This window comes from Copadichromis virginalis, linkage group LG16 (assembly GCF_057382275.1).
Source record: "Copadichromis virginalis isolate Kocher_CV1m ecotype Utaka linkage group LG16, C_Virginalis_male_GT1.1, whole genome shotgun sequence".
Taxonomy (NCBI): domain Eukaryota; kingdom Metazoa; phylum Chordata; class Actinopteri; order Cichliformes; family Cichlidae; genus Copadichromis; species Copadichromis virginalis.
In genome coordinates this window covers 16,367,385-16,388,030 of record NC_140633.1, presented here as the reverse complement: position 1 = coordinate 16,388,030, position 20,646 = coordinate 16,367,385, and the positions used below count along the sequence as shown (strand labels likewise).

The 20,646-nt window shown below is 41.7% G+C and overlaps 2 protein-coding genes across 2 annotated transcripts in view; one reads left to right on the top strand and one right to left on the bottom strand.

Annotated features, from left to right (window-relative positions):
- Positions 1-838, bottom strand: part of itgb2 (integrin, beta 2) — a 31,413-nt gene extending 30,575 nt beyond the window's left edge. Inside the window, exon 1 of the mRNA XM_085435591.1 lies at positions 777-838. The gene's annotated coding sequence lies outside the window, so the exon portion shown is untranslated. The remainder of the gene's footprint in view (positions 1-776) is intronic.
- Positions 839-14,202: 13,364 nt separating this feature from the next.
- The window catches only part of kcnh3 (potassium voltage-gated channel, subfamily H (eag-related), member 3), a 194,320-nt gene continuing 187,876 nt past the window's right edge, over positions 14,203-20,646 (top strand). Inside the window, exon 1 of the mRNA XM_085435581.1 lies at positions 14,203-14,613. Within this exon, the coding sequence (XP_085291707.1) occupies positions 14,538-14,613 (76 nt within the window). The 5' untranslated portion in view covers positions 14,203-14,537. The remainder of the gene's footprint in view (positions 14,614-20,646) is intronic.

Here is a 20,646-nt window from a genome sequence, read left to right as displayed (position 1 = left end):
TGGTTTGAAGTGTTGAGGACAAATAGCAAACTGGATCTGAATTCACTTGCTCTAATATGAAGATCAGGATAAATGGTCACATAAATTAGGTCATCATGTATGTTAACTCAGGGTTTTCCCTGCACTTTCATAGGAAAGGGGTGGTGTTGGCAGTATCTGACCAGTCTAAAAGGGCCATTTCATTGGTCAGCTACATCAGAGATATTATCTAATGGTGGTTAAAAATCTTTATAATGATCTTATAGCTGGAGTATTACCTGCTCTGGAGCAGCAAGGAGTGAACCACCGTCAAAGAACAGAAAATCCAAGGTTAACCCAGAAGTAGTAGTGTATCGCCCACTATTATTATTATTATTATTATTAGTAGTAGTAGTAGTAGTAGTAGTAGTAGTAGTAGTAGTAATAGTAGTAGTAGTATGTTAAACTTGTTTCTGTCTTACCTCACTATATTGTGCAGTTGTTAATATTTAGATGGTTATTCCTTGATTTTGATATTAAATGATTTTATAATAATAATGTTAGTGCACTATAGCATTAATAGATCACCATAAAACAGAACGCCTGCACTGTTCTTGCTGTCCTCATATCACATTTGTAGGTAGACTAAAGGACTTTTCTATAGGAAACAGCAGGCTAGATGGAGCACAAAGAAACCTTATTGCAATAGCAAAGTTATTCAGAACTAAAGCTGCTTTCCAATAGCAGGTTGGTAAAAGTCAAAGCCTCTGGAGGAGACTCTGACAGCACAAAAACAAGAATGTTGCGTTAGCACTCACCCTGCCTCAGCTCCACTTTTCCTCTTTCTGCTCTCAACACTAAATGGAGGCTGAAAGGACTTTCACCTTGGCTGCCATTTTCTCCTCCCATCTGCATTGACAGGAAATATTTTTTACCCAAAACTTTATTAGCAATTGCCAAGTATATACAGAACATCTTAATGTCAGGAATAAAAGGGAATAACAGTGGAGACATACTAAAAGAATAATAACAGAACAATAATACAAAATAAATATAATAGAGAATCACAACTTTACATAACATTTCTGCAACATATCATTCATTTTAATTGCCTCTTTGTTTGCAAGTACTTTGACTGTGGTGCTGCATTGGAGAAGTTCTTGACAGACGTGATTAATATGTGGTTTGGTAAATATGATATTTTCCCAGGAGCAGCAGAAGTTGAATGAAGCAGGTGAAGTTTTTTTCATCAAAACATGATACAGTGCCCTCATTGAGTTATTTGTTAAGTTTTCTGCCTAATATAATGTTGTAAACAGTGATGGGAATAACAGCGTTACAAGTAACACTGTTACTAACGGCGTTACTTTTTTCAGTAACGAGTAATCTAACTAATTGCTATTTCTATCGTTACAACACCGTTACCGTTACTAACAAGAAAAAAGCGGTACGGATGCGTTACTATTTTTTCCATCTGTCTTCCGCTTACTGGGAGGTAGGAGGGCAAAAGAATCGCACGAGTGCTGCTGATTGGCTGGGTAAGAGTAAGGTAGTCATTGGAAAACCAATCAGTGGTAGACTTGGGCAGATGTTCACATACAAACAGATAGCACAGTAACAAAAGTCAATGAATAATTCGAAGTTAGCATTTTTTTAAGTGGAGGTACAGACATTTTTCACTCAAAGAGATAAAAGGCAAGAATCTGTATGTAAAATGTAGCCTATGCCATGGAACAAAGTGCCTTTCCACATCAGTTACAAGCAATTCAAATCTTACGAAGCTCAACGGCACATGCTTCAACAAAACTGGTCGCCAAGAATGATGGTGTTGATGCTAGCAGGCACAGCTCAAATCCAGGTGAGGCTAACATGAGCTCAGCGAGCAATGGAGATGGAGTGACGCAATCCAAGCAGTCTAAGCTTGATTTCTCTTCTCCACAAACATCTCTGACTGTGACACAGACTGAATTAAACAAATTGATAGCCAGGTATGTCGTTGAGAACATGCTGCCTTTATCAACAGTCGAGTCAGATTCCTTCAAGTCTCTTATTGCCAAGATACCAACAACATTCACTCACACTATGGCATGTCCCACAAAATAACATCAACTGTGATGGACAATGGCTCTAATTTTGTCAAGGCCTTCAAAAAGTACCAGCCAGTTTAGCAGGATGACTCTGAGAATGATGAGGATGAGGTAACTTTTACAAACAGTAAACAGTAACACAGAGAGACGGAAAAAAGGGACAAGGGAGCAGGCGCGCAGGGAGGACCCTGGGGCTGGAACACACAGGCAACACATGTGAGGCAGATCAATGGAAAGAAAAGGGGAGGGAGAGCCAAGTCGGAAAGAATCAGGCAGCCTCCGGCCCCACTGCCCCACGTATTCAGTGCCACTCTCGACCCACCTGGTGACAAGAGACAATACAGGAAAATAAAATAAACCTCCATATGACCAACCCACAAGTCTCGTAACCCCTATTCTCCCAGTTGATCCAGCAACGTGACTCGCCAACAGCATCCCAACCTGCCCTTAACACCTACAGAGAGTCCTACTGTGCATTACATAGATATAGTTATGAGTTAAATGTGTCAATGTGTGCTAAACTAGTACTGTGCATTAAAAGAATCAAGACAGGTGATGTCCAAAACCAACCCCACGTCAGACACGGAAGTGGAGTCAGAGCCACCAATCCTGACTGAGATCTTGAAACTGCAAAACAGAATTGAAGAGTTAACGATAGAGCAATATAGAGACCCAATTAGAATTAATGATATGCTTAGAAAGGACAATTAAGAATATCCATTGTGGAATTCGATCACAGGCAAAATCAGCTTTCTAGAGTCATATCTAATAAGTTAATGAATGGAGACCATGTTTCAATAAACTGTGTCATACTTTTCTTTAAAGAGGCAGATACTCTTTCCATTGATATGTGCTCAATTAGGATATTCAACCAATGATTAATGCTCAGTGATTGTTTCTTTTTCCAGTTGATAAGTATTATTGGCTTTGAGTGTGGGTTTACCTTGTTTGGTTGGAAGACTAATTGAAGTTATGTGAATGAGTAAGCACAAATGAGGAGACAATGGGATTCTGCAGCCCAAGACAGAGGAAAGATTTTGAGTGCTGAACAGGTGAAGACAGCCGTAGCGCATGAAAATATGTGCCTGCAGTGTTTTGAATACATTGAATACAAAGTCAAGCATGGAGATGGGTATGTATATTGATTTTGTGACAAAAATTTATTTATGTAGTTGAAAGAGAGTTTTTTTGTTTTTTGGGAAAAGAGGTGAGATGTCCTTTGCAAATGTAGGTGTTTGTACAGTTATGTGAAGCATAGGAAATCTTTTCTTAATTGCATTTTTAAGTTGTAGGTAGTAGAGAATATTTCTTTTGTCTAATATTTGAAACAGCTTAGAGACTGACATGAGCCTAGTATCTATAAAGGTGTGATGAAAATGTGAGATTCTTTTCTTCTCCCATGTTCTAAAGTGAAGAGTTGCTCTGTTAATCTGAAAATCTGGATTGTGCCAAATTGGAGATTATGCCAAAGAATTGCAATCCCAAGGGTTTTCCATCAAGCTGTTGAGGTGGAGATCAACTGTTTTTTGAAACTGTTATTGCATTTAAAAGAGTAAGAGAGGAAATTTGAGGTTGTTACAATCTATTTGTTCTAATTCTATCCAGGAGTTGTGGACTGGATTTGAGTTAATCAGTTTCATGTTATATGGTATCTGGTTAGCTAAATAGTAATGTAAAAAAAACAATGATGCCCCACCAGAGCCCTGTTACATTTGTTTTTCTGGAGAGTTGAGATACCTTTTAGCTTTTCTGTTTTTCCAGTAGAATTTTATGATGTTGCAGATTTTAACATCCATGTAGTTGCTAAAAATAACCCCATCAGCACGGCATTTAATCTGTTATTAGACTCAACTATCTTCTCTCAAAATGGAAAAGAACCAGATTATTATCTTGTTAATAATTTTACCCCATCACTATATGTATGACTCTGGATACTGTAGCTCCTGTAAAACAAGAGAGCCTCAAGTCAGAGGTACTTGACTCCCTGGTATAACCCTCAAATGCACAATTTACAGCAGATAACTTTTAAGCTGGAGAGGAAATGATGTATCCCAAATTTAGAAGATCATCATGTGGCCTGAAAAAAATGGTTTGCTGCTTTATGAAAAAGCCCTCTGAAAAGCAAGAACATCTCAGTATTCATCACTGTTTGAAGAAAACCCTAGGTTTCTCTTCATGACTGTAGCCAGGCTAGAGAGAACCCCCCCCCCCCCACACACACACACACACACACACACACTCACACACTTTCTGTGAAGCAAATGATTTATGACACAGGACACAATATAGGAAGTAATAAAAAGTTATGACAGTCATAATTTTTATGACATATGGTAAAAATATAATATTTTATAATGGAGTAATAATCATATGGCTCAATCATATGAATGATGTACCACAAGCCTTCAAACTGGTAGTAGTTAAACCCTTACTTAAAAAGCCATCTCTTGAGCGTGCTGCCTTAGCTAATTATAGGCCAGTCTCCAACTTTCCTTTCATCTAAAAATTCTTGAAAGAGTAGTTGTTGGGCTTCTCTCCACTGGATCTCTGTTAGATCCAGAATATAATATACTCTTTGTACTTTTAGCTTCTACTTTTTTACATCACACTGTGCACTTCAGGACATTCAAATATGAAAGGTTTTTTTAGAGAGTCAAACAGGAGCTTGAACTTAAAATCATGTTACTGCTGAGTGATCTTATGAAGTGATAACTTTCAACCATGTAACCTGACAAATATTATTATTTTAGTTCATTGTCACAGACAGCTAAAGTTTTGAGCACTATGTGCTTTCATGTTTCATTTAAAATTCTTTAGTCCATCCACATAAATCCATCCACACACAGACTAAGGCTACGTCCACACGTACCCGGGTATTTTTGAAAACGCAGATTTTTCTATGCATTTGCACCTTTCGTTTTTGCATTTAGGTGTGGACGAGAAAAATGGAGAAAACAGAGAAAACGCAGTGTCAAAGGTGTGCGCCTTTTTTGACGTCGCACTGTGCGCCACGTTATTGTTTCGGTGAAATGAATTTCTACAATACTGTTACTGTTAATTGTACTCTCTGCAGTGTTTAAATGCTTACATATACACACACAGTACTGTCCGAGGCTTCTAGACTTCTGATTGGCCAACATTTCTGCACGGTTGGGAATATATCGCCACCTGTTGCTTTGGCATGTTCCTAGCAGCGTTTTCCTTCATTTCTGCGTTTACGTGTGGACGGGATTATTTTTTAAAACGAAAACGGAAACTCTCCGTTTTCAAAAATACCCGTGTATGTGTGGACGTAGCCTAAATCTATTTTGAATTGCCCTGTACTTGAAAGAGATTTGATGGAGGAGGAACCGAGGGGAAAAGTTCTTCTTTTATATAAGGAACAAAACCAAAATGTCCATCACAGGAACTCAGAAAATAGTCCAACACAAAATGTCCATGAAAAGCACAAAACAGGTGGGCCAATAACAACCATGGGCTGCAGGGAATAGAGTCCAGAAACATAGTTCAGGGGGCCGACCCCGGTCCCGACAGTACAGGAGCCAAGGGGAAAGCATTTCAGGGGGCCGACCGTGCGGACGGCAACAGCAGCAACGTGGAAACAGTTCTGGGGGCCGACCGTGCGGGCGGCGACGGGGAAACAGTTCTGGGGGCCGACGACGACGGCGATGACGTCCAGCTGGTGGCCCAGAAAGTGCGGGGTGCAGAACGTGGCATCTTCTTGGACGGGGACAGCAGCAGCTTCTTGAACGTCCTCTATCTGCTGCAGGTTGAAGGCTCAGTCATCAGTGGAAACCTGGGAAGCATAACTCTCCCTGCATCTGTAATCACACAAGCAGCAAACAAACTTTAATAGATCTCTGTTGAATGCATCAGCTGATAATGTTATTGTGAGCCCTGCACCGCTGGCCCGGCCATTTATTTTTTAATGCACCTTCTCAGATTAATTCACTGCGTGTTGTGCCCAGGGCTGGACTGGGACCAAAAATCGGCCCAGGCATTTTGACTAGAGACCGGCCCACCAGGTATTAAAGCCATAAAGCCTTGGAATGAAAACGAACGCTGTTGTGACAATGATATACACTGTCTTGTTGGTATATGTATGATTTCTATACATTTTACATCAAATTAAAATGTTAGTTGTAAGATTCAGATAATTATTTATTAAAAGCTAGACATTTTAAATGAGAATAAGAAAGAAAAGTATTTCTTTATGCCCCCCTTTCCCTGTTAATGCCCTACCTGCCCCCCTGGCAAAACTTTGCTAGACCCGCCCCTGCACAGTTACCAGCTGTCAGCTACCTAAAAAAGGATCCTGGTGTTATTTGTCTCTCAGAAACAGTTCATAACTTCCCTTCAACTCATTCATGTCACCTAAAAGGTAAACCTGTTTCTCCATCACCTGTTCAGCTCTGATGATCCAGTAAGGACATCTCCTGGTTTCATCTTCATGTTTCCCTCTCACCACATATCCAAACCATATCATGACCAGCAGCTTTTACAGCTGTGGCTCCAGCAAACATCAGCTGATACTAGAAAGTAATATTAAATAAATTCTAACAACAGCTGATCAAGCTTAAACGTGCTGCTGTTGTTTAGCGCGACATCCGCTGGGTTCCTCTTTCTGGCGCAAAGTGGGCGATAAACAAACAAGAGAGAAAAGCCGATCAGCTGATCACTGATCAGTTTCATGATTGAAGTAGAAACGGGAGAGGGAGGGGGAGAGAATGAGCGAAGAAGAAGCAGCTGACAGCGTAAAGACAGAATAACTCCAGCTTTGTGTCTTTTTCCATTCTAGCTGAAGTACGGTACAAACTGTTCCTTTTCACCTCAATACGAAACGTGTAATATTTTCTCTGAATACGAGACGATTCCACTTTTTACCGAACGGTTGGCAACTCTACTAACTAACCTTATGAATAAAATAAAGTTCACTATCAGTAACATCATAGCACCCACCCAGCTGTATAGAAACTCTGTCATGCTAGCTAGTACGCAGTACAAGTTATTGACTGTAAAAATGAAAATGAACTACACCTAAACTTGGTTTATATCTGACCCAGCTAGACTGCAGGTCATAACTTCTTACCTGAAATTCAGCTCGGACCAGCGGCCGCCTCGGGTCTCTCCTCCTCCTGCTTCCCCTTTCCCTCATCCACCTGCTGGCCTCTGTAGAAGCTCTGCTATAGCCACCACTAAACAACTGACTTATTTTGACACATCAGCCAGCATCTGGCCAATTCACCACCTTTCATTGTTTATACGGTTACAAAAATAAATAAATACATAAAATGAAGTCATCGGCCCATAAAAACAAAAAATCACCATCGGCCCACCGGGCAAATGCCTGATGGCCAGTCCAGCTATGGTCGTGCCATCAGTTAACCCTTTAGCAAAATGAGGGATAGAAAACACCACGGCAATGGAGAAACAGTAGAGCAACAGATTTCCAGCTTCCAGTAAATGATGTTAGGAGGAAGGAGCACAAAGCTGAGCTTGTCCCTGCTAACTGGCGCTGCCAGATGGGTGGAGCTATGAAGTATGCTGTAGCTTTTGCTGTTGGAGCTGCGATTTGCTTGGGAGCATGGGTACGGTGTGGCTTCTGGGTTCGGTGCTGATGTCTGTCGGCTTTTCGGCTAACTTGCTCAGCGTGTGGGTCCGTTTCAGAGTGACATGAGAGGAGCTGCTCATTCGCTGGTGGGCGACCCCGCTGGTTGGCGACCCCACTGGTTTTTGCTGAAGTGGCGGGCCTCCGAAATCACTTCATAACTGGATTTATCAGAGATGAGCTGACTGGATGGATCAACGTAGCGGGCTGCATGTCGGATGGTGAGAAAACTGCTAGAAGGTTGTCAGCATTCGGCCTCTCTGAAGCGCCGGCGTGACTTTCAGTGTGTTTCTTTGATTGCTGGAGGAAAAGCAATGAACCCAGAGCTTGAGTAGTCATCTGATGCGCTGACGGACGAGAGGACGATTGTAGTGAATGGAAGGGTGAGTAAAATTATGTTACTCCTGTGAGATAAGCTGTGTCTTCCAGTTCTGAACTGAAGAAGCCTCTCGGATGAGAGGCGAAACGTCTTCAAGCAACTTAAAGAAGTCCAGACGCTTTTCTTTGCAATCTCCTTTGACTTTCCAAAGGGACATTAAGAACTACAAAGTCTTTGTTTTCACAGAGACATGGCTGGACCCTTCCATCCCTGACGTGGCCATTGTCCCCGAGGAACTCTCCATTGACCACCAGGACAGAACAAAGGACTCTGGTAAATGTAGGGGAGGTGGCGTGTGCACAATGACCAACAAACGGTGGTGCACTGATGTACAGACAGTTTCGTCGGGGTGCTCTCCTGATCTTGAACACCTTATGATCAGATGAGGTCCCTTTTATCTGCCCAGGGAGTTTACGGGGGTATTCTGTACTGCTGTTTATATCCCAACCCCCACGCTGAAACCACACAGGCACTGGATGAACTGTTTGATATTATCAACCAGCAGGAAACGTTACACTTGGAGACTGCTTTTATCATTGCTGGCGACTTGAAGAAAGTTCTGCCGAAGTTTTACCAGCACTTAAACTTTCCAACGCGTGGTGAGAACATCTTAGACTATGTTTATTCTCCATACGCACATGCCTACAAAGCCCGCCCCGACCTGCCTTTGGAAAATCAGATCACTCCCCGGTTCTCCTGCTGCCAGCCTATAGGCAGAAGCTGAAAAGCAACCAGCCCATGACATTCAGTTCAACGCTGGACCGACCAATCAGACAGTGGCCTGCATCACTGCTTCAGCATCACAGACTCGGAAGTCTTCTGGGCTGCCGCTGACAACAATGTCAACAATTAATCTGAGTACGTAACAGACTTTATTCACAAATGCGTCAATGACGTTGTACCACGGGCTATTGTATGAACCCTACCCCAACCAGAAGCCGTGGGTTGACAGAGAGGTCTGCGCAGCGCTCAGAGCACGGACTGCGGGCTTTAAATCTAGAGACCCAGATAAATACAAAACATCCCAGTATGCACTCAGGAAAGCAATAAAGACGGCCAAGGGACAGTACAAAGAAAAGGTGGAACTCTGCTACAGCAACTCCAACACCAATAACATATGGAGTGATCTGAACACCATCACAGACTACAAAGGAAACAGCGGCAGAGTCAGGGAGGTAACTGCTTCTCTACCTGATGAGATTAACACCTTCTATGCACTCTTTGATAAACATATATCTCAGGAGCTTTTGCTGGAAGAGGAGAGCTGCCCTCTTCAAATATCTCAGGCAGTCGTGTGTAAATACTTCAGGAAAGTAAACACTCGAAAAGCTCTTGGACAAGACAACTTTCCAGGTCGGGTTTTCAAAGCATGTGCCCATGAGCTGGCAGGTGTCTTCACAGACATTTTTAACCTTTCCCTGCTCCAGTCTGCTGTCCCAAAATGATTTAAGAGGACAACCACCATCCCTGTCTCTAAGAAAATTAATGTGAGCTGCCTAAATGACTATGATGGAGTTACTAAGCTAGCATACGAATCTGTTCTTGTTTATAAAGCCTGCGTACACATGGCGGCGTTTGAGTGAGCAATTGTGTCCACTAGAGGGTGGTGATGACTCACAAATGAGGGAATTGGCCTAAATTGATTATGATTCTGTGTCTATGAAACCTGTTATGTTATTATGCTAAGCTCCTTCCTGTTATCTGGTTCTGTCCATTTGTAATCTGGTATGGTGTTCTCTGTAATACTGAAGTGTGAGAAATGCTAAACAAGAGAGAGAGATGTTTATGTTATTTCTTATTTGTATTAATTGCAGAACCACATCCTTACTTGCCAGCGAGAGTGTGTGTTGGTGTTGGACATGGGCTCGTGGTAAATAAAGGTCTTCCACTCTGACATCATTCCCCGTCTCTGACCGGACGTTATTACCAGGGAACAGTACCGAATCATGTTTCAGAGATAGTGGTCCAGGGCGTCCGCTATAACAGTCACCCCTTAACTCTGTTTTGTCCTTCTCCCTTAGATCGCTCAAGTACGCCACCAGCCCCCAGCTCTGTGCTTTCGTTTTCTCCTCATCATCGTACATTTACCCTGTCACTGTAAATAAACCTCACTCACTGCACTCCCGAGTCTCTGTGTGTTTCTGCCACGAGTCCACCCTTTAGAGTCACCTAACATTCACAAGTAGACATCAAATGTGGTCATCACTGTAGCCTGTGCAAGAGTCTTTTATCATTATTAAATTTTGTGCTGAGATTAATTTGGTGAAGAATAGTGTGTTATGTTTTTTCCCCCTATAACACATGGGCAGTTTGATACATGTGCTACATTTACATGTGTTAGCATTATCAGTGAGTGTTATCTGGTTTGCCTGGTATTTGTCTTCTGATGTGTTGGTAACTGAATTGGCTCAAACGCTTCACAGCACAGTCTTTGTAAGCTTCTTATTAACAGAAAAGAGGCAAAGCCGTGATCAAACAGCATCAAAACCAGATTCAGAATAATTAACTTTATAAAGTAGTTCTTCACCATCCTGATTAACTGCCATGCCCCAGGGCTGCCACAAACGTACATACTCTCACCGGAGAGACAGAGAGACATTGAGAGATGCTCAGAGTATCTCTCTATCCATTCTATGGGGAAAACACTTTGATGTAGAGAGGTCAGAGGAGACTGCTTTGAGTTGATAGGAAGACAACAGTAACTCAGTAACCACTTGTTACAACCAAGCTATGAGGAAGTGCACCGGTCAAAACAACACATTGAACATTGGAGCAGTTGGGCTACAGCTGCAGAAGACCACACTCATGTCAGCTAAGAACAAGCAACTGAGACTACAGTTTACACAGGTTCAAGATCAAGATCCACATAATGTTGTCTGGACTTCTGAGTCTTGATTTCAGCTGCAACATTGTAGGGCTGTAGGGTTAGAATAAGGTATAAACCAACTGATCATAGTTTAAACACTGCAGCCTACCTGAGTATTGCTAACCGTGTCTGTCCCATTAAGACTACAGGTGCACTGTAGTCTTAATGGGACAGTCAGCTTACAGTACTCAAATGGCCTCCACAGTCACTCGAGCAGCTTTGGGTTAAAGTTGGAGCAGGAGATTTACATCATGGATGTGGAGCCAAAATATTTACAGAAAATGCACTAAGATGGACCAAAATCTCTCAGGAATGTTTCCAGGACATTGTTGAATGTATGCCACAAAACATTACGACAGTTCTGAAGGCAAAATAGGGTCCAACCTGGTACTAGCAAAATGTACCTAATGAAGTAGCCAGCGAGAGTGTGTTTCAGTGTTAATGGTGTCTTCACAGACCAGCAGAATTGTATGCTTTGTCACAGTCCATCTCAAACTAGCTAATTAATTATTGGCTCTACATCCACGAGGGCCACAGGAGGCAGTTTTAACTTGCATGGGTGGATGCAGAGACAAACTCTGTAAACTGACAGTGATTTCCATTTGTTCTGAAGTCCACTAATTTCCACTTCAGACACAGGCCTGTTTTTATTCTTGAGGACCTTAAGATCACAGCCTGGTCTTCAGCCTCAGTGTTTTCATGATAATATGAAGCACTTATGATAATATCACCAATTTTACAGTACCAAATGTTATTCTTTTTATTTTTATTATGTGTTCACACAGCATTTCACAGAATTACAAACCCATCTTTTTCCTCAAAGACATGCTCTATGAGACATCTATAGAACATCCAGCTTGTGACATGGAAACCAAAATCAGTATGCTATTATGAAGGATGTGTCAAAATGCAGAGGAATAGGAAGAGAGGAGGCTTAGGAGAGTTCATGATTCATGAAGCAGATGGAGGGTTTGTGCTTGCACCCTTGTTGGCCACAGACAGAATATACAAACCATGGTGAGAGACGGTGTCTACACATAAGCATTCCTTTAGAAGTGACCACCTCCTTCGCTCCATGTTTTGCCATTTACTGTTTGTGTGATTTAAATAATGTCTTAACTCCTCTCTTCTCGTATCTTTACCTTACTGCCTCCTCTGTGAGGTACAAAGACAGTTTGTGCCATGTTACAGAAGAAGTCACAGTCAGCGAGGACAGTAACATTTCTTTGGCATTATTTTCATTCACAGTAATTTAGCTCGGTCATATTATTATACATCGTGCTTGTGTTTTGAGCCTAATGTTGCATCTTCCTTTGCATCTCCCTGCATTTTATAGAATATTAAACGTTATCAATTAAATCCATGGTCTACTGAGCAAGGAAAAATGATCCGATTACCGACCTCCACCTACTGCATCCTGTGCACTGTGTATTTACCCTGCCGCCATCAAGCACCCATTATAATAACACAGAGAGCAGGATAGAAAGGGCAGCTTCATCGCTCCTGTTGCAGGACCAATCAGGACAGCGATACCTGGCATGATGTTTTCTACATGTCACAATGAAATTTTACTCCAATGAAAGTTAAACTTTGAAAGACTGGCAGGCAAACAAAGCTGTAGACTATCAGTAGGCAAGACCAAGGTGTATGAGCAAAGCATGCAGTTTGTGCTTGGCTTTTGTAGCAGAGGGCTGATTGCTAGATGACTGGCATGTAGGTTGATTACTGATTACTGTGCTCAGAGAGGGTGGGCTGAGATAAAAGAGTGAGAGCAGAGAAACAGAGAAACCAAACCAAAAATGTGACAGACACACCTCGGTCAAGGAAATGTGGAAAACAAGAACAACAAAAACATTTGGTTCCATCTTCACAGGAAACATTAGTGGTTGAATAATACTGCACGAGTCTCTCTGATCATTTTTTGAATCTGGAGGTGTCTGGGAGAGAGATATCTGTCCTAGATAGCACATGGTCAGCATTGTCATGTTCCAAAAGGAAATTATTACTTATATTAATTTTACCATGAACAGCAAGAGGTAAAATGTTACACGGCATATTTATTAGTTTTATATTGTGTTTTATTTATATTTTATATTGTAAGTAATAAACGTGAAATGCTAAAACTTCAAATACTGTACTCTATCCATCATTTTCCTGCCACTTATCAAGGCCACGGGGACACCTCGGCATTCCCAAGTCAGCGTGTCCTGGTCCACCTGCTCTGGACACAGCTGAAAGACCTCACCTTGACGAACCAGATGCTCGAACCACCTAATGTGGCTTTTTTCAATGTGCAGGAAACATGTTTTAATGTAAGAACTGATCTGATTCTATCTTATCGTGATGTGTTAGTGAGGCACATGAAACATGATTTGGGCCACTGGGGGGGAAAGTGAGGGTGCGTTTTGTTTTTTTCTGAGATGAATTCTGAAAGAGATAAAAGTCAGAATTCTGACTTTTTCCTCAGAGTTCTCGACAAAAAAGGAAACCCTCCCTTTTCCCCCTCAGACGTTTTGTGAAACTTGAGATTTGAGAGTGAAATGTTTCGAGAAATGTTTCTTAGGAATTCTGAAAAACTACAAACGAAATCGGGTTAACAAGGTTAAGACTGATTATGCTTTTCCAAGAAAAGTGACAGATTCAACAAAAGGACTTAGGATACAGAATTTGGTTTCAGATAATAAAATTTGTACTACAGTAATTCAGACAAGATACTATCCGGTTAACTTGCGCTGTTCCACCAGGAGATGGCGGAAGCAGACTTTAATACGAGATCTGAGCTTCCTTCCGCTGTATTCAACTGCACGCATCCATGCGGTCTGAGGAAACCCAAGAGCGAGCGGAACAGTCCAGTTATCTTGTATCCTGATTGATAGCACCCTTATGAAACGTTAAAGCCAGAAATACAATGTGCAGGTCTTTCCGTGTTCATTTCTAACTTTAGGAACCGGATTCATAAAGACACTGTAAGATGCGCAAAGATGCCTTTTGTGTAATCCAGCCTCCAGCACTTACACAGCCTCCGCAGGGCTCGCTTCCATCAAACAGCAAACGGAGCGTTTCTCCCCCACCCAACAGGTAGCTGCGTTTAATTGGATTTTACAGATCATATCGAGGAAAAGGCCACTGGCTTCCAAACCAGTCTCTTTTTTGTTTCCCACCTCCACTTTGAAACAGGACCACGGCTTGGCAAGGACCCGAAAGGCGTCATGTGACTCGGCATCTGCTCTCAGTTGTGGCAAGATAACAACGCAGAGAGGGAGAGAGAGAGAGTTGAGGAGGAGCTTGCAGCTATAAGATTACCTCCACTCACCATCAGCACCAAAACTTGCATCCATCCTTGTCTCGTAACAGCGCGCGCGCACACTGGCGTTTTTATTTGTTTGGTTGTTTCACCCCCGTTGGGAGGTGCACAGGTGCATCCCACGGTTAAGACTCGCTCTGTGCTGAGTTGATTATGGTCACAACCCCCGCGGTGCCAAGGTGGAGCCACCGCGCGTATCTCGAATCGGTGCGCTTCTCCAGGGGCTGGGATGCGCACCGGGCACCTCTCGCTTCCTGCCGAGTTTCGGGTCTGAGCAGGAGTCAAGCGCTGCCCCAGGGCGCAGAGGCAGGAGGACCCAGTCTACCCGGAGCAGGATGCCAGTAATGAGAGGGCTACTGGCCCCGCAAAACACCTTCCTGGACACCATAGCCACCCGCTTCGATGGCACCCGTGAGTAACAAGCAGGAGCTCTCTGATGAGCTCATTATCTCGTGGCTATTACACGCAGTTAAACCGTGTTCTTGATAGAAAACAACGGTGCAATATTAATCTTTATGTGACTGATATACATTTAGGAGTATTTTCCACGTATGCAACTTTAAAAGTAAAAACAAATATGTGCGCTTCTCTCCGCCACATGTATCCGTCTAAATAGTGACGTGCTCTAGGAAAACGTTTTCTCAGAGCCACTGATGGAAAATTTGCGTGATGGCTTTAAGTTCCATAGTAACAGTTTTAGTCTTATACTCTTTGCTTCTAAGAAATGAAGTGGGATTAGTTTAATTCAGTTTTATTTCGTGCTGTAGTTTTTTCTATTGTGGACACTGTGTCCAAGCTTAACTCTGTGTCATCTGCATGTTTTAGTGATGCAGTTTTAGCAGAAAGGTTCCCCAGAGCGTTTGCACTTCACACCCAGGATGAGCACACGGGAGTCCTGCCTTAGTTTGATCTCTGTCATAGCACTCTATTCTGTTCAAGCACAATAGAGATGCCGGGGAGAGAGAGGAGGCAGGATGCACAGGCCAGTTATTTTTTTCTGTCTTTGGCAAGAGTGTCTTGTGAACAGATGCAATGAGCAGCCCGTGTGTGTTTGGGCCCATGCTGGGTAGGTAGGCGGGTGAGAGATTATATCGTGTTTGGGGTGTTCAGTTCTCCCTTTTTTTGTTTTGTTTTAGTTTTTTGCATCAATTATTCAGGGTGATTGGAGTTTATGTGAGACTGTGAGCGGTGGTGAGCCAGTGACTTCAATAAACCAGTTATGTGTGACAGCGGGATAGAAAAGATTATGGGACCAGGCAGGGAGCAAGAAGCTCAAAGGCAGATCCTGATCTCAATCAAGGTTTTTCTAACTCCTCTCCCTTCCTCTCCTGTTTGGACATTTAAAATCTCTCACTTTAAAGTATACACGAGTCTTCATGAAGTGTGAGAAGAAAGGTTACAAAGTCTCCTAGCGCTGTATCGTGTAGCTCCACATTATTCATAGGAAACACTTAGAGCACACGCAGGCCACACATTGGCTGACACTGAAATTTTAAGGACTCCGCTCACGCCCTCGTTGTCTAAAGAAGAAATAGTCTAAGTGGAACTGTTTCCCTGTGAGCGGCTAAAACACAGGCCTTCCACTTGCCGAGGTGCTGATAATTACACATTTCCAGTCGTACTGGTGAAGCCATTGTAATTAACACGAATGGATGTCAAGAATTCATTGTGGCCTTTCTGCCTGTCAGAGGAGCTTGTGGGAGGCAGGGAGGGCAGGATGGGAGAGTGTGTGTCGCTACTCCTGTGGAAGAGGGAGACATTTCAGACGTCTAAATATAAATCCATTTGGGTTCTGGCTGTGACACAGGTGCAGATATGTGTTTTTTTTAAACGGTATGGCATTAGCTCCTCATTAAAACCGACACTGGTGCGAATGGGAGAAGGCCACCCAAGCGTCTCTCTGTAGAGGTGATGGAAGCTTTGTGTCTGAGTGAATACTGGTGTGTTGATGTGTTTCTGTGAAAAGCCATTTTGTTGGGAGCTGAATTAAATGGCAATAACAATTACTTGTAAATGCCATTCATCCCTGCTAGAGTGATATCTGAAAGCACTTTATTTTCTGTTGTTCAAGACTGTTTGCTTTGTGCGGCTGCACCACTGTTTTAGCAGACTCCGTGCCAAATGTGGCAAAGCCACTAATGCACTTCCAGTAGTCCCTTCAGTTCAGAGCAGGAAAGGCTGTTGAAGACACACCCTGGAGAGAACGGAAAGTGTACATAGCCAATCCATACTGGCCTCACTGACAACACAAAAACCTCTTTGCCACAATTTTTAAATTTGCACAAGTGGAATAATTTTAATGTATTGTGACATTGGGCATAACAAAGGCTGGTAGGTAAACAGTTTTGTGAGGAAGCAGCATGTATAGAGCCAAATGCTCTGGACAACCCTTGTTTTTTGGACACCTTGGGTTTGGCCAATTACCTGCTTTGACTTGGTTGAAAGAAATGTATTGCTTGCAGATTATCGTATCATGGCTGACCGAAATTTGCATATGTTACAATAGGAGAATGCCCAAACCAATAAAAGGAATGACTGCAGTTTTAAAATCTAAATCTGCTGCGCATTTTAATGTAACATGATGTATGACACAAGCAGGGCCGGATTTACTTCATTTTTGGGACCCACTTTTTTAAGCAGGTGCTCTTATCAGCTTGGCTAGATGAAGCAAAGTATTTTAATATGCCAATCTGCTTCTGACAGGTTCCAGAAGCAGATATGTGATTGTTTAAACAATCAAGAAACGTAAATCGATTTAAATAGGAAGCTTTGAGATGTGAGTCGTTACCTTCTTTGTCTTAAATGTACTCCAACCTTTGCTACAGTACGTGAACAAGAACTGTATTTAATGCATCCGTCACATTACAGCTGACTGCTTAATAAAACCGGCCTTTGCAACAGGTCTGCAACAGTTAGTCAGTTTACTGACTGGTCTCTTGACAGAGGATTAATTGTCCACTTTTTCAATAATCAGTTAAATTGATCTAGTTATTCATCAAACTCATTGGGATCAACCCAAAGTTTGCTATTATATGCTTTAAAAAAAAACCCTCTAATTTGAAGATTTCAACTTGCTTAAAAAAAAAAACACTTCTCAAAATTTTTCTTACAGTTAATTGAAAACAGCAAATAAAAAAAACTTGCAGGCCCAATCTTCACTCAAGACAGTTGTTCCATTCATTTCTATCTGAAATATTTTACTGATTAGCCTCACATAACAAAATTGAGCTACTTCATCCAAAGTGTAAAACAACAAGATTTTGTATACTTTAGGTAATTTTTGTGCATTTGACACTGAAGATGTGTTGCTGATGTTCTCGTCTGCTGGCAGTAGATGAAGGAGTTCAAACAATTAAAGAGACAGATTCCATCTAGATATAAGAACAGACATGATGTCACACACATATGGGCTCGAGGTGCTGCATCCCACTGCAGACATCAAAGCTTCTGAATCATACACTTGGAGGAAGGTTATTATTTATAGACCACTGTCGTGGTGAATGCTGTAGCCAACAGCTCTCAAACAGCATGACGGAAAGAACATACAGAGTCACACGTTTTAAACACATTTGTCAAATGATCTGTGATTTAATGTTTGTTTTTTCATTTTGTCATTCATGGATTCTTGCAATCGTTATCATTGAGATTTTTTGGAATTTTTAATATAGAGAAATCATTCTGGGGGAAAGTGGTGAGGAAGAATATGGAAGGAATTAGTCCTCAGCATAAACCTCGTGCTCGGTTCAATCAATGTTCATTTGCTGCAGTGCTCCCTAGAAAAGACGGCAGCTGTGTGGGACTGAGTCAATTGGTCCTATTAATTGAGTGGGTCTTGGCTTGGTCTTAATCAGGTTAGGCCAAGAGCTGTGCTCATCACATGGACTTCCTGGTCTGGCACTCTGCATAAACTGCCAGGAGCCATGCTAACATCCTTACTCATACTTCATTCAAAAATCCAAAAGGAGATTACGTGCATGAAGAAGGACAAACTATCATACTGTCAAGAGTAGAATTTCTATATTATTTTAAAAACAAGGTGCACTTGCTGTGTTTCCCAGATAGAACCAAATAAAATAAGTTGCAAATCAAGACTTTACAAATTTTGCACTAATGTCAGCATGGATTTGAAAGTTTTAAATCAATAAAAGTGTCACTTGGGCTGCTGACAAAATCTTCTTGTATCATATTTTAGTTTAGAAGATAGAATATATAGAATTATTATGTTGAACATGTTATGCACACAATACTGTCTTTGCAGCAAAACCTGTTTGCTCCAGTCACACAGAAATGAGGTATATTTTCTCACTTTCTCATTCTAACAGCTGAGACAAGTGTCAAATTATCTGACAGTCCTCTCTTCTCCACCCATCACCCCTCGCTTCTGTTTCTCCTCCTTCATTAGTTGCCTCCCACCTTTCCCTTTTGTTTTTCACATCATATTTTTTACAGGTAGGTCCATGTGCATACGTGTAAGTGAGAAACCAAGTGCACATATCCTCAAACCTACAGGCAGGAAAACTTCACCGTGCCCGTGTTTGTGTATCTGTGTGCCCGCTTATGTTTGACAAAACAGATTAATGGTGAAGCGTGATTGTGTTTCGTGTGTGTTTCCCCTGTGGCTTTTTGTGCTTAACCCCCACCCCCTTCCTGGTCTTTTGTCAGGCAGGAATAGATGTAATGATAGTCCTAATAATGAGTAGCCTAGCCTTTGTCACTTTATGGTATTAGCAAGCTGCACTCATTATATTCTACACCAAATAAAAAGACTGAAAATCTACATTAATGCTGCAAGCTCCACGAGGCTGTGTTTAGGCACAGTGATAATTTGAGCTAAAGCGGATGTAAATAACTGGAATGTGCTAATGTGTTTCAGATGGGTGCGTCTCAAATGTCATACTTCTGCACTTGTGCTAAATGCTTAGAGCTGGGCGATAGAACGATAACGATATGTATCGCGATATAACTTTTACTCGATAGAGAAATTAAGCTATCGCGATAGACCTCGCCGCTCTTGTCCTCAAAAAAAAAAAAAAAAAAAAAAAAAAAGGTCAGCCAATCCAAATTAAGTAGCGCAGAGCCGAACCAATCACAGCCGCAGCGTCACGTCGCGTGACTTGTTACGTACAGCACAAGTGCCAAGCCGCACGTGTGTTTGTTTGGGAAGCAGCCAGCGGGTAATGGAGCCAGCGCGTAATGGAGGAAATGAGTGTGCCGACTAGAAAAATCAACCGCGCGTGACCGAAGAGAAAACAGATGATGGTTCCAATGCCGGAGAGATTGTCGAACGGAAGAGCCATAGAAGTTCCGTAGTGTGAAGGTATTTCGGCTATTTCAAGTCTGACAAAAAACAGAGTAGCGTGCACTGTAAATTGTGCCGAAAGCAAGTCTGGAAATACAATAAACTGGTGCATGCGTCACACTGTGCGCCACGTTATTGTTTCGGTGAAATGAATTTCTACAATACTGTTACTGTTAATTCTACTCTCTGCAGTGTTTAAATGCTTACATATACACACAGTTACTGTCCCTCCACACATACGACTCGGTTCTGCTTCTATGCCCCAGCTTTGTTTACTTTTTCCCACCGAGGCTTCTAGACTTCTGATTGGCCAACATTTCTGCACGGTTAGGAATCTAGCGCCACCTGCTGCTTTGGCATGTTCATAGCAGCGTTTTCCTTCATTTCTGCCTTTATGTGTGGACGGGATTATTTTTTTAAAACGAAAATGGAAAATCTCAGTTTTCAAAAATACCCGTGTACGTGTGGACGTAGCCTCAGTCTCTGACTGGAAGCGCTAATTCGTCATTCGGCTTTTGTCAGACTAAAGTAACTGTTAAAACTGTTTGAAAAGCTCAGCTATACAACAAGGAGAGATTGAGAATTTCCTTTTAGTTCTCAGTTTATTTGATATTGACAAAAGTTAGTCAGTTTTGTCCTTCTGTAAAACAAACTAAGATTTATTTTTAGAATTAATATTTTGTTTCTAAGTGGAATTGACAATTTAGTCTGTTTCGTTTGTTCTGTTTTGAAACTTAAACGCTTTAGCGGCTGCCTTTTGTGTAGTTTGCAATATTTGCCTTTATTTATCTGAAAAAGTCTCATGTTCCTTAAGTACATCTACCCTGTTGAACTTATTATGGGAAATAAATATTTAAATAAAAACAAGCTGCTGATTATTTCACATTTTACTTGTGAGCAACGGCACATTTAAATCTTACAAATATAGTTATTTGGCTTATATCGTGATAGATATCGTTATCGCCTGAAATGAAAAAAACATATCGTGATATGAAAAAATCTCATATCGCCCAGCTCTATAAATGCTGTGTAATACATGTACTTGGATGCTAAAAAGAAACCTGCACCAATTTTCAACCAGTATGAACTAGCTAATAGTTGTTATATCTGTTAACTTGCTAATATTTAAACATATTTACCAGGCA